Consider the following 15,099-nt stretch of genomic DNA (forward strand, 5'->3'; position numbering starts at 1 on the left):
ATGAGGAAAGGCTAAAGAGATTATGGCTCTTCAGCTTGGAAAAGAGACAACTGAGGGGAGATATGATAGATAATGAGTGGATTGGAACAGGTAAATGCGAATTGGTTATTTATACTTTTCAAAAGTACAAATGTGCTGGCTCAATAGAAAACATCCGAGTTTCCCTCATCCAGACAGCTAACTTTCCTTCCCAATCAGTCTTCGTACAAAGATCTTTTAAGTTTGAAATTATTTATTGTACAGATAATTTTTCCATTACTTACAATTGTTGCTTCCAAACGTGTAGCCCCAGGCAAAGACCTTTGTAGCTGGAGATAGGCAGAAGAAGGGAGAACAGAGTTTCTTGGGATGCAGGGTAAGAAGGCAAAGGGGTTCTGAAGCTGATTTAATCTTTAGAATTAAAGCGATAAGAAGGAATGTAAAAAAGCTAATCATATCACAGAGGTTGCAGGCACTTCTAGCTTTGAGGTAGCATGGCTGAGACTGGCTATCAGTCTTGGAGAGTGATTACAGGAAACATCCCCACAGGCTGGGACTAGGGGGCGAGATCCAATGGTAGCGAGCCTAGGATCCATGTGACACAGGGGGGAACATGAAGGGCAGTCCCTTGAGCCAATGAGGCACTTAAGAAGACTCTAGTTAGATTGAGAGGGCATACAGACCCTTCCCAAGTGAGAGAAAGCAAAGGATGAAGAGAACTTCTCTTAAGGGCAAGCTCCCTTAAAGGCAAGGCTCACAGGTTTTATCGTGGGTAACAAAAAGTGTTTCAGCACTAAGCACAGTATATACAGACACAAACATATACCCACTGCTGGGGACAGAACAACAAAGAATAGGGGAGATGCAATGAAGTTATTAGGTGATACATTTAAGAAAATAGAAGAAAATACTTATTTCCTCAATGCATAACTAACTCTGGAATTTGTTGCCAGAGGATGTGGTAAAAGCTTTCAGTGTAGCTGGGTTTAAAAAAGATTTGGACAATTTCCTGGAAGAAAAGTCCATGAATCATTATTAAGGTGGACTTGGGGAAATCCACTGCTTGTCCTTGGGATAAGCAGCCTGAAATGAACTTAGGAATCTTCCCTGGATTGGCTACTATTGAAAACAGTATGCTGGGCTTGATGGACCTTTGGTCTGACCCAGCCAGCATGGCAAAACTTATATTCTTATGTTCTCATGTGGCTCAGAGACTGAGTGTGTATCTTAGAATGAGAAAGAGTCTCAAAGAGAGAGTGTATCTCAAAAGAGTCTCAGAAATAGTGTCTCAGAAAGAGAGTGTGTTTCTCAAAGAGAAAGCGTCTCAGAGAATATTTCAGAAAGAGAGAATGTGTGTCTCTCAGAAGAGAGTCTCAGAGAGAAGAGTGTGTGTGTGTCTCAAAGCGAGAATCTCGGAGATAAAGAGAGGGAGACTGTGTATCTCAGAGACATTTTCAGAGAGCAAGAATGTATATGTGTCTCATAAAGAGTGTGTGCCTCAGAGAGAGAGAAAAAAAGAGAGTGTTGTGTGTCATGCGTATGCATCTGAGACATAAACACACACACATGCCTTACCCGGCCCCAATCTACACCAATCAATGTAATTGTAATCTAGCAACTTTTTATTCATTCTGGAGACCTTTCACCGTGGATCTAGTAACTTTCTTCAGGTGGGAGCTGGCAACATTGCTTTCAATCCCTTCCAACATTCACCCTCTCATACCCCTAGGCATTCACTCCCTTATCACCAGGGATAGATTAGGGAGCAAAGAAGCTTTTCTCTTCTCTACTTTGTCTGCTTCAGGCTCTCCGCCTCCCCTCCTATTCCTACAAATGTCAAGCAAGAAGGGGCTGGATTAGGCAGCAATGTAGCCTGTGCCCTGTCCCCTGTAATCTCACTCTTTTCCTTCCTGTTCCCTGCATACTGCCTGTGAAGAAAGGAGCTGGAGCAGTAAGCAGAACTGCTGCCCCTGCTTCTCATCTGTGGTGGGAGTGTCCCTGGCAGACTGGCTTTGTGTCTTTCCAATACAGTACCAGCAGCAAATGTCTTACAGGTGTAAAGAGCCTTTGTTTCCCCCTTACTGACTGAAGGAGTGTACCAATTGACTAAGGAGATAGTTGAGAGAGGTTTGGTTTTTGCTCCCCCATGTGGGAACATGTGGATGGCGTGTCCTAGCTGTTTATCATCCCGCAGCACAGTCTTTCCTCCTGGATTTTCTGTTAGACTTTCAAGGAAGAAGGTTGTTCTCTGTCTCCTGCTATAACTTTTCCTCATTTATGGGAAAGGAAGAAGGAAGTTTTCCCATTTAGGGGCCAGCCTCTGCTGACCCGTATGCCTGCTTTTAAAGGTTGTTTTTGGACTCTCTTAAGCCAATTTTTGAGAATTCCCTGTGAGAGCCTTGGTGCCCCTTTGCAGTGGATTGGGAAGTCTGCTATGTAAGGTTAGATCACGTGTAAGGGAACATTCCGGCAGTCTTTTGTCTCTCCTTCAGAGGATTTAAGCTGTCTGGTGACCCGATGCAGAGGAAGTACATTTTTGCACTATCTCCTCTGTTCCTTGGAGGCAATGAAGTTTTATTCCACCCTTTCTGCTTCTTTGCTTAATTGAACCCAAAAAGGGGAAAAATTAATATTTTTTCCACTTGGAGCTGACAACCCATGGTACCTGGGAGTCAGTATACCAAAGCTTTTGAAGAGGGAAGTCTTTCATCCAGAAAGATAGAGCGGGGTAGATGTTCAAAAACCATTTAGATGGATAACTGAAAAGTTATCCATCTAAATGACTAAAATGCTATTTTAACAGGTTAAGTTGGGGGCATTCTGTGAGCAGGCAATAGGCGTTACTGGGAGAGCAGAGTTAGCTGGTTAGGTTAACCAGCTAACTCAGACATTCAGAGTTATCCAGTTACCCTAACCAGCTAACTCTAGCCACGCCATACAGCTGGTCTAAAGTTAGCCGGATACACCTAACTATCTAACTTTGAAGATAAGAACATAAGATTTGCCATACTGGGTCAGACCAAGGGTCCCTCAAGCCCAGCATCCTGTTTCCAACAGTGGCCAATCCAGGCCATAAGAACCTGGCAAGTACCCAAAAACTAAGTCTATCTAGGTATATTCAGTGGTGCTGCCACACCAGTGAATATCCCAATTGCTAACCAGATAGGTGTATCCGGCTAACTTAACTAGCCACTCAACGGATGAATATGGACCCCCTTGTGTTACAAATTCCATCTAAAGTAAGGGATCCCGGTAAAGTGCAGTGCCAGGAGAAACAAAGAAGATACAACATAAAGGTAACAAGAACTTTGTTGTTATTGAGAGAAGTTTCACATATGGGTGAGAATAGAGGTGTGTTTCGTTTCCTACGTATTGGTAATCTGCAACGTATTGGGCCATATTCGTTGTATTTGTGGGGAAGCAAAACGTATCGCGATTCCCCACGAATACAACGAATCTTCTCCGAATTATTCGGCCGTCTAAAGGAGCGAATTTAAACAAACCCCCCACCCTCTTGACCCCCCCAAGACTTACCAAAACTCCCTGGGGGTCCAGCGGGGGGTCCAGGAGCCATCTCCTGCACTTGGGCCGGTGCCATCTTGTAGGGGTCAGGAGGGTCCCACAAGACTTTCCAAAAGTCCCTGGTGGTCCAGCGGGGGTCCGGGAGCAACCTCCTGCATTCGGGCCATTGGCTGCCAGTAATCAAAATGGCGCCGATAACCTTTGCCCTTACTATGTGACAGGGGCTACCGGTGCCATTGGTCAGCCCCTGTCACACGGTAGGAGCATAAGATGGCGCCGGCCATCCATTGCTCCTACCGTGTGTCAGGGGCCAACCAATGGCACCTGTAGCCCCTGTGACATAGTAAGGTCAAAGGCTATCGGCGCCATTTTGAATACCGGCAGCCGAGGGTGTGAGTGCAGGAGATGGCTCCCGGACCCCCCGCTGGACCACCATGGAGTTTTGGTAAGTCTTGAGGGGGTTAGGAGGATGGGGGGTTATAGTTAATTCAATTTTAGCCGGGAAACGAGTAAGAATTAACGCATGAACGTATCGGGGGCCCCCTTGCCGAATGTAACGTATCTGCGCCCCCCCCCCCCCGATGAATATGAATCCCAAATGCAACGTATGGCGACCCTCTGCACATCCCTAGGTGAGATGTGCCCACCAGGCACTGCCTAAGGAGTTAAGATAATCAAGAGAGAGAGAGTGAGGTAAGCCTTCTGGTGATGTCTGAGGAGTTAAAGGATGTCTAAAGGATTTCTTGGAAGACATTAAATCTGGGACTAAGTTCTGATTAAATATTGGGATTGGATACTTTCTAACCACTTTTGGTTGGAAGGAGGCTTAAACCAATTTCAACCTTCATAATCTGAGTAACTAGAGTAAGTGGGAAAAGAATAAAATTCAGTGTAAATAAGGAGCACTTCCGAAGTGATTGAGAGACTTTGCTAGAAGACATGAAGTCACATGTTTATTCTGCCTGCTGTCTTATTCCTTTTGCTGCTAATCAATCGAATGAGAGACGAGTAAATATTATTCAGTCATCTGATCAAGCTATCCGTAAAGAAGTTGGAAGCCACCATTCTTCTCCTGTGTGTTTATTAGATGCAGAGACAGTGTAATGAGCAGTGCTGTGAATTAAGAACCGCGACAGGGCTAAATTGCAAGGAAGTAGGGTATAAGAGCCATTGTTCGCCCCCACCACTTTGAAACCCTGGATATCAGATTAAAGCTTTCCAGTAGGGAGAAGGAGTTGGATAGAGACTTAGAGCAGTGGTGCAGGAAGGGTCCGTCTCTAATTTCTTTCTATGTGCTCCTGGGTGCCAAATCAAGGATCCACCCCACCCAGGGGTTACACAGGTATTGCGAACCTGACCATACCAGCCTAGTTGCAGTACTGGTTTGAACATTAAATAGCAAGCGTATGACTGCATCAGGCTTCTAAGAAGACTGAGGTGACTTGTGCAGAGTGACCATGGTTGAAACCCAAACATAAATGAGGTGGGGAAGGCCAGACATTTTGGATGACTTGATAAAAAGACGTGGAAGAGGAGCTGGTTGTTGGATTAAGGGCTGCTCTTGTAAGAATAAAAGAGGAAGATGAGAAGATTTTAGATGACCTGCAAGTGAGAGCGGAGACTAGCACTGTGGCAGATTTTGGACATGTTTGGGTCAGTTGTGGAGGACTGTGATAGGAGGAGGATTGAGGGGCAGGGTGGGAGCAGGCCCTGAGGGAGCAGGGTGGGAGCGGCCCTGAGAAGCACACAGTTTCTATTTCTCTTTGCCGCCAGCGGGTTAGGCCCCGCTCGCGGTACCACATGACTGCTCTTCGGTGCCCCCCTAGGCGGCCACCAAAATTCACCTAATAGACACACCAGCCTGGGTGGGAGATATGGGCATTGGGGGAAGTAGGTGTTTGTTTGCATATGGGGATTTGCATGCTTATTCATCCAGGATGATAAAATACCAAAGGAAGAATCTTGACTGGATAGACTAGATGGGCCAATTGATCTTTACCTGCAGTCATTTACCATATTATTATGCTCATCCTTCTGGTTTTCTGTGATTCAGCATTTATTTGCACATGCATTTCTGGGTTTTGCTGCCTTTTTTGAACTAGTCCAAGCTATGAAGCTCATCGTTATTTCCTTCTTTGCTTTCAGATCTATGCGAGATATCAAATCACCTCTTTCCCAAAACTAAGCGACACTTTTTTTTTGTTTGTTTGTTTGCTTAGGGGTTTTTTTTTTTAAGACAGTTTTAACTTGCTTCTTTGGGTTTCCAGTTCAGTCAGAACAAGGTCGGGATTCTGGTGCTATGAATCTTCATTCACAACTACCTGGGGATTTTGTCCTTATTTTATTGAAAATGATTTATTTTTATTGTGATTGCTTTATGATTGTACACCAATGTTTTTGAAGAAAAGTGAAATAAAATAAATTTGTATTCCCTCCCAGTATGATTTAGCCCAGTCATCACAGTGACAGTCCTGGGCCCTGTTGAATCCGAGCATCTGGCCTGATGACCATGGCCCCTCCCCCCCACCAGGGGCTGTGAGTGCTGTAAACGGAAGACCCTGACCCAGCTCCCTCTGCATGACAGCATGCAGCACTGTTGCTGGACCTGCCCAAAGAGAAACTGTTTAAGTTTATGGGGTTTAGTTTTGTTTTTTTGTTGGTTTGATTCTTATTTACAATTCTTTTATTTTCTGTTTTCAACCTTCTCGCCTTCAGCCGCACACCCAAGATCCTTTCACGTCTGTGGTTACAGATATAAATATACATGAATTTGAAACTTCCTTTCTGCTGATATTTATGCAAAAAACATGAAAAAAACCCCCCACATCTAATTAGACTTGTTTAAGTCTCTCCTTCCCTTCCTCTCTCTTCCACTGGTTCCATTTTTTTTTTTTTTTTGTCTCTTGATGGAGTGCATCAAGCAAGGTCGAGAGTACACATGTATCCTCATACATTGTATAGAACTTTCATTTATCTCAAGTTTATTGTTATCTCAAGTTTATTGTTATCTGTAAACACTGCTGCGATTACCTATATTGCATAGCGCTGTTGTGAGTTTTTGTTGAATGTAAACCGATGTGATGTTACTAAACGATTATCGGTATATAAAAGCCTCAAATAAATAAATAAATACACTGCACAGATCTCATCTTTGTGTATCTTTCCTCACTCCAAATCTTCACTGTGTACTGTGCTGCTCGTACCTCTGACTGTGCATGGAAACCCACCCCCCCCCCCCCCCCCCAAAACCTAGACCATCACCAAAACCTCACCTTCAGTTACTAGTTGCCCCTCCTACAGTGGTATAAAAAGTTGACTCATATGTGTGCCTCCCCAGAGATGTGCCTTCTCTCTCTCTCCTCAAAACGGGATTTGGAATTTTTAGCACAAATCCCATTTCGGGCATATCGCACAGCATAACGCCAGGAAAAAAAAGATGTAGTTATTTAGTTATTTCCCACGTTAAAACCCAAGATAACGTGCATTACGCTATCGCACGTGATGCAAAGCACCCTTCATTTTAATTTTAAAATCCGCATACGTATCTCGCGATGCATTATTTATTATGGGCGCCTGTGATAAGTCCCTAACGCGCTTTGAAAAATGACCCTGTCTGTTTTTAGCCACAACTGAATGAATTCTTCAAAGCTGCAAAGAGAAAATATTAGGTAATTTTTCTTGCATAGCTGCAGCCTGAGAGAGGAACAGAGGTCTCTTTATGCAGGTGTCGTCTGGCTGGAAACACAAGATGCTTGTGTGCAAGAAGGAAGCAGCCAAACATTGACCCATAGGCAGGAGATGCCCCTCTCATCTCAGGGAAAAGCTCAGGAATTGGATATCTGTGAAACGTCCACAAGGCTCCTGCTGGATACGGTGCAGGTACTCACTTCCCAGAAGTATAATCAGTGCTGGGACTGAGTTCCTGCTGTATAAAAAGCGCAGAGACTGAGTTTCAGCAGTTTGTGCTGTATAATAAGTGCTGGGACTGAGTTCCTGCTGTATAAAAAGCGCAGAGACTGAGTTTCAGCAGTTCGTGCTGTATAATAAGTGCTGGGACTGAGTTCTCAGGTCCTGCGTGGCAGCTTAGGGGTAGATTCTGTGGAAATTTTTAGAAAATTCAGAAGCAAATTGGCAAACATTTCCATTTTTTAGACTACATGATAAAAATAAAGTAGTTTTCCATTCTTGCTTGTGACTTTCTAATCTATTTTCTTTTTATTGGATAATGAAAATGAATCTCAAGTAACAGTACAAGGAGGAGATCTCAGACAAGGGAAGATGATGAGAGGGCGAGAGAAGCAGGAATGGGGTAAGGACCAGAGTGAGAGGTGAGAGGATGGTGAGAGGACCAGAAATGGGTGTAAGGACAGGGCGAGAGGACCAGGAATGGGGTAAGGAGAAGGCGAGAGATCTGGGGATGGGGGAGAAGGAAAGTGGACTAGGAATAGGGAGGATGGGAGATGGGGAAGATTAGGAATGTAGGATAGGAGAAGGGGAGGGAGAGAAAGGGAGGTTCTGTGATTGTGGAAGGAGTAGGAAGGGTTGGGGAATAGGTTCCAGGATTTGGAGAGAAAGGAAGAGAGGTTCCAGGATCTAGGGGATAGAAATTGAGATCAGGGGGGAGAGGATCTGAACTTCTGTATGTGGGGGTAAGAAGAAATTGACCCTACCATGCATTGGTTCTACTCCCTCTTGCATCCTCTTTCTAATCTCCCATGCAATATGACGTATACAAACACACATACCCAACACCAATCCCTTCTCTTTTTCACATGCATGAACACTGACCCCTTACCACCATTTCCCTCTCTCATATATAGACAAAAGGCCTCCCCTCATCCCCTACCCTCCATCCTCACCCTCCAATGATCTCCACTCAGCCCGCCCCCCCCCCCCCCTTCACCCAAATGATCCCCCTTGGCTCTATTTGCTGCAGGTCGTCCCCCCCCCCCCCCACACACACACACACACACACACCCCACACTGCCTGGGAGGGGAGGGGAGGGGCTGAATCAGGAAACAGAGGCCTGCTGAGTGAGATTCAGCCCAAAGGCAGCAAATCTTCAGCCAGCCTGCTGTCCCACTGATTTCTGCTGGCCTAGGCCCAGGCCTACTGTGCCTATTGAGGAATCCAGACCTGGTAAATGCAAGGACTGAGTTCAAAGGAGTTACTGAAGTAGAATTAAGTGTCCTGTTCTGTTCTTCCAAGAAGTCACTCAGTATTGCAACACCTCCGCCTGAAACCCTGCAAAAGAGGAAGTGGTTGTCAGGGGGAAGGGGGCAGATGACCCTGAAACCTTCCCTTTTTATATGCCAGTGTGCTTTAAAAAACCATCTGGTCCCCTCCCCCTTCTTGAACAAATGCCACACAGGGCACAAAGAAACACAAAATTATCTTGCTGGGTTTTCTCCATGACGGCCATGTTTGCGCATTTGTGTATCTGTGCTTGTATGTGTGTGTGTATAAATGTGTTTTCCGGGCCAGTATGTCCCTTATACACTGCCTCTGTGATATCATCAGTCACTGTTAAATCTGCTCCCTATATTAACCATGATATGATCAGTCACCATTCAGGTAACTCTATCCTTACTCTCCGGCACTGTGATATCACCAATCTTTTTCTGATGTGAGCACGCACTGTAACATTACTAACTTTGTGATGTCACCAATCACTGGCTTTATGTCATAAAAAATTATTAAGGTGGACTTGGGGAAATCCACTGCTTAACCCAGGGATAAGCAGCATGGAATCTATCGACCTTTTAGGATTGGCCACTGTTGGAAACAGGATACTGGATGTGATGGACCTTTGGTCTGACCCATTATGACAAATCGTATGTTCTTATCAGTCAGTCACTGTGATATCACCAGTAACAGAGACTTGTATCACCAAACCCTAGTAACAATTAATTCCTCAGTCCCTGAGAACCCTGACCAGGATTGCTAGTTATTACTTAACCCATCTGTTGTACAGCAGTAATTACTGAAGATATTACCTTGCAGTTAGATCACATAAAAACATAGTGAATAATGGCAGATAAAGATCAAAATGGTCATCTAATCTGTTCAGCAATCCTTCTGTTAGGGTTAGTAGCAACTGTAGGTAGAAAGCCATCAATACCACAACCTCAGAACCTCTCCCTCAGGCCTATAATTCCTTGAAAGCAAACCAGGACACCCTCCCCTAATTCCCTGGCATTCACCATAAGACCAGAACTGGTTCATCTTGTCCCTGAAGCCTTCTGGTAACTCCGCCTCTGGGAGCTGAAGGGGCCCACTGTAAGATCAACTTCCCCCAAAACTGAGAACAGGTGGATCCCAGGGACAAGTCCCCACTCCACGGTGCCTTCAGAAATCCCTGCACTAAACAAGCAGCTCGCGCTTAAAATGTACTGCAAGGGTTAATGCCCCTTAGGAGACTGAAGTTTTCCATTAAGTAATACAGTGGCTCCAGTTTCCAATCCGACCTCCAGCAGCCTCAATCCATGGCACTGGCAGAGAAGCTTCTCCTCTCTTTACCCTCCACCACAAAGACTCATACACAAATACAGAGGCATGCAGATTTGCACACTCACACAGACAAACACACACGTACATGCAGCAGTATAATGTGCTTGAGTGTGAATCACTACTGCCAAGTTCCAGTCCAGAGTGGGCTGCACATGCACTAGCAGTAACCACTTTTTGTACTATGTCCTCCTTCAGTAGTTACGGCTAGTGCAGAAATAACATTTACAAATGGCTTCCTTTCTTCACTACCTACAGATGTGAAAAGGGCTGTTTTATATTTCTCATAATGTAATGGATTGGAGTGAAAAGACTACAAATTTTCAACAGTTAGATATTAACAGATACAACACAGCATATGTGGGGGGGGGGGCGCAGAAGGAAATCTCAATACTGGGTTAGTAGAGGGGAAGGATCGAGGTGCACTGGCAGAGCTGTGTGGGTCTGTGTAGGGGGTCTCAGTACTAGAACAGCTGGGGGCGCTGCAGGGTAGGAGTAAGGTGGGGGGGGGGTCTCAGTACTGGACCAGCAAGTGGGGCTGCAGGGCAGGAGTGAGGTGCACGGTGGGGGGGGGGGGGTCTCAGTACTAGAACAGCTGGGGGCGCTGCAGGGTAGGAGTGAGGTGGGGGGGTCTCAGTACTGGACCAGCAAGTGGGGCTGCAGGGCAGGAGTGAGGTGCACGGTGGGGGGGGTCTCAGTACTAGAACAGCAGGGGGCGCTGCAGGGCAGGAGTGAGGTGGGGTGGGGGGTCTCAGTACTGGACCAGCAAGTGGGGCTGCAGGGCAGGAGTGAGGTGCACGGTGGGGGGGGTCTCAGTACTAGAACAGCTGGGGGCGCTGCAGGGTAGGAGTGAGGTGGGGGGGGTCTCAGTACTGGACCAGCAAGTGGGGCTGCAGGGCAGGAGTGAGGTGCACGGTGGGGGGGGGTCTCAGTACTAGAACAGCTGGGGGCGCTGCAGGGTAGGAGTGAGGTGGGGTGGGGGTCTCAGTACTGGACCAGCAAGTGGGGCTGCAGGGCAGGAGTGAGGTGCACGGTGGGGGGGGTGTCTCAGTACTAGAACAGGTGGGGGGCGCTGCAGGGGAGGAGTGGGGTGGGGTGGGGGTCTCAGTACTGGACCAGCAAGTGGGGCTGCAGGGCAGGAGTGAGGTGCACGGTGGGGGGGGGTGTCTCAGTACTAGAACAGCTGGGGGCGCTGCAGGGTAGGAGTGAGGTGGGGGGGGGGTCTCAGTACTAGAACAGCTGGGGGCGCTGCAGGGTAGGAGTGAGGGTGGGGGGGGGTCTCAGTACTGGACCAGCAAGTGGGGCTGCAGAGGCAGGGAGTGAGGTGCACGGTGGGGGGGGGTCTCAGTACTAGAACAGCTGGGGGCGCTGCAGGGTAGGAGTGAGGTGGGGTGGGGGTCTCAGTACTGGACCAGCAAGTGGGGCTGCAGGGCAGGAGTGAGGTGCACGGTGGGGGGGGGTCTCAGTACTAGAACAGCTGGGGGCGCTGCAGGGTAGGAGTGAGGTGGGGTGGGGGTCTCAGTACTGGACCAGCAAGTGGGGCTGCAGGGCAGGAGTGAGGTGCACGGTGGGGGGGGGTGTCTCAGTACTGGACCAGCAAGTGGGGCTGCAGAGCAGGAGTGAGATGCACGGTGGGGGGGGGTCTCAGTACTAGAACAGCTGGGGGCGCTGCAGGGTAGGAGTGAGGTGGGGGGGGGTCTCAGTACTGGACCAGCAAGTGGGGCTGCAGAGCAGGAGTGAGGTGCGTTAGGGTGGATCGCTGTACAGGAGGGTGCTGCAGAGCGTTACAGCCGGCGGGCATGAAAAGCTCCGAGACGGTCAGGAAAGCCGTGGCCTGCGGCGCTTACCTTTCACCTGGTTCTCGTACTCCAGCTGCGGCCCCCGGTCCTTGCGCAGTCTCCCATGCGAGGCCATGACTCAGGCTCCCACCTGCTGCCGCCGCCGCCCTCGGGGAGGGCGCGTTCATGTGCGGTCGCCTTGGCCAATCCTTTGCGAATTGCTTGGTGGCTCGGGCAGCCCCTCAACGACCTCTTGATGCAAAAAATGGATATATTGCACTTTTTTTTAATACTCCATAGGACAAGTTTATCTGAAGAATTCAAATGTAAAACGAATGACGAAAAGAAAACTCCGAGATTTCCTTGCAGAGTTAGCTCCCCAAGTCAACCAGGGACCTTTTTCACTTGCAAGTTTTCGGCGATACCTGTTTCACTTGGTTTTCTGCCGGTGGGGAAAAAAAAACAAAAAAACCACAGTAGCTCGGCAGAGGAGGGAGCCTGAAGGCTCGGGGGCGAGAGGCGCCGCTGCCTCACTCTCTTTCGGTCCTGACTGAGGCTACAGTGCAGCCACCCGGGCAGGGCGGGAGAAACTGCCACACGCGCGGCTGTGCTGCAGCCAAGCCAGAGGACAGGAAGCAACCAGGCTGACACACCTACACAGACACACACACACGGAAAGGCACCGAGAGCCAGCACATCCTCTCACATAGCCATGCACGAGCACTGCCACACGAGGCATTCTCTTACACACATGTAAGGACACACAGATAGATACAGAAAAGAAAGACAAACACACACACACACACACACCACACGCGCGGCTGTGCTGCAGCCAAGCCAGAGGACAGGAAGCAACCAGGCTGACACACCTACACAGACACACACACACACACACGGAAAGGCACCGAGAGCCAGCACATCCTCTCACATAGCCATGCACGAGCACTGCCACACGAGGCATTCTCTTACACACATGTAAGGACACACAGATAGATACAGAAAAGAAAGACAAACACACACCACACGCGCGGCTGTGCTGCAGCCAAGCCAGAGGACAGGAAGCAACCAGGCTGACACACCTACACAGACACAGACACACACACACACGGAAAGGCACCGAGAGCCAGCACATCCTCTCACATAGCCATGCACGAGCACTGCCACACGAGGCATTCTCTTACACACATGTAAGGACACACAGATAGATACAGAAAAGAAAGACAAACACACACACACACACACCACACGCGCGGCTGTGCTGCAGCCAAGCCAGAGGACAGGAAGCAACCAGGCTGACACACCTACACAGATACACACACACACACACACGGAAAGGCACCGAGAGCCAGCACATCCTCTCACATAGCCATGCACGAGCACTGCCACATGAGGCATTCTCTTACACACATGTAAGGACACACAGATAGATACAGAAAAGAAAGACAAACACACACACACATAAAGTCCAAGACACATACAAACACACACCCACATGGCACATATTTATTTAGTTACACTTTATATACCATGGTTCCAATTGAAGATCACAATGGTTTACAAAAGCAGCATTCATATTATAGATCAACACAAACAATAGCTCAACACAATGGGGAGTAATTTAAAGCAACGAAGACGTTCTGGTACACTTTTCACTAACGGTCTAGGGTGAAGTTCTAGTACATTTTCGCTAAAGGTCTGGGACATTAGGTCTGGTAGTACGGAAAATCTGTTTCAGTAGATTTTACATAGTGTCATTGAGTTGGCATTAGATAACTTTTATCATCTCCTTACTAATTAATGTCTTTTGTCATTATTATTGCAGGCTCTGCATTCTGCTAATTTAGGTTGGGTTATACGCATTTTTTAATAGCCATGTTTTTATTTATTTACTTATTTACTTAAAAGCTTTTATATACCGATGTTCATGTACTGGTACATATCACGTCAGTTTAATTAAAACCAAAGTTGGAAATTACATCGAACAATCGAAATTACATCAAACAAGAGGGTACAAACAACAGGTCTAACATCATGAGAACTTACAGCTAACGCTGAGAACTTATAGATAGAGCTGAAGACGATTTAGGATTAAAATTAACCTTATTATTACAAATAATAAATAAATAAATAAACAACCAACAATCAAGAAAGTCGGAATTACAACCAACTTAATAAACATGGGTGAAGATTGAAGTAAGTGGAGCCAACGTTTGAATCTCTTGCCTTCTGATATCAGTCGTATTGTCTCAGGTAGAGAATTCCAACTTTTGGGCCCGCTATGGAAAACACACGCTCTCTTATTTCCCTGTTGTAGGCACAGACACAACATATGCATAAGATACTCTCACACTCAAGCAGGCACAGATACAGAAGTCTTTCTCAATATACAGGCGCACATAGATTTTCTCTCCCACACAAAATTTTTCTTTAACTGCCAAACAACAACAAAGATCGCTGTCATTGTGTGTGTATACTTTCGTAGGGCTCTCAAGTTCTATGTTTTGGGCCAGCAGAATATACTATGAATACGATACCTCCTGCGATCCTCTGACCCAAAATGCAGAGTGCCAGAGCAAGAGAACTGTAGCGGTTCTTGGCAGTGTTCCCCCCTAACCTACGCAGGGGACTTCTGACTATTTTCCCAATCTGGTGCTGCTCCAGCCTGGGCTGGTGCAAGATTATTTGGCACCCCAGTCAAAACTTCAGTTGTGCATTCCCCCTCCTCCAATTCACCTCCAGTACAGCAGTTCCTCCTGTCGGTGGCAGTAGTTTCAGCATAGCACTCTTTTCTTTGGCAGTATTAACTCTGGCATAGCACTCCTTTGGGCCTCGTGCTGCCTGGATTTTGGCCACCCCCAAAATTCTGGCACTCTAGGCAACCGCCTAGCTTGTCTAATGGAAGCACTGGTCCTGGCTCCAGCTGTTTTGTGCTTTGAACGGAGCAAGGTGCTGTAGTCTTATGGAAGCCCTGCACGGTTCAAACCATTACAGCTGGAGTGGGTGGTGGAGTCCCCCCCCCCCGTGCACCTTCACAGGAATATTGGTCCACAAGGGCCTCAGGCTGGTCTGCTGCTAGGCATGGTTACGTTAGGCAAATGATCGCGGTTCATGAAACAAATGTATGTAACTAAACATACCTCACGTGTCGTGTATGTGGACACTTGGGCTAAGGCGAGATTGATGCTACCTGCAGGGAGGAGAGCCCTGCGGTTTCTCACCGTCTGCAGGCAGACCCAGGCGAAGCAGTGACCGGTCAGGACCTTCACCTGTACCATCCCACGTTCCCCCCTCAGTTTCACCTTTGGGTGCTGG

At 47.4% G+C, this 15,099-nt stretch overlaps 1 protein-coding gene across 1 annotated transcript in view; it reads right to left on the reverse strand.

Annotated features, from left to right (window-relative positions):
• ARHGAP4 (Rho GTPase activating protein 4) overlaps positions 1-12,785 on the reverse strand; it is a 141,016-nt gene extending 128,231 nt beyond the window's left edge. The window contains exons 1-2 of the mRNA XM_029609599.1: positions 12,213-12,785; positions 11,857-12,039 (exon numbers count right to left, since the gene is read on the reverse strand). Coding sequence (XP_029465459.1) covers positions 11,857-11,923 — 67 coding nt within the window. The 5' untranslated portion in view covers positions 11,924-12,039; positions 12,213-12,785. The remainder of the gene's footprint in view (positions 1-11,856; positions 12,040-12,212) is intronic.
• Positions 12,786-15,099: the final 2,314 nt, after the last annotated feature.

Source organism: Rhinatrema bivittatum, chromosome 1, assembly GCF_901001135.1.
Source record: "Rhinatrema bivittatum chromosome 1, aRhiBiv1.1, whole genome shotgun sequence".
In the NCBI taxonomy this organism is placed as follows: domain Eukaryota; kingdom Metazoa; phylum Chordata; class Amphibia; order Gymnophiona; family Rhinatrematidae; genus Rhinatrema; species Rhinatrema bivittatum.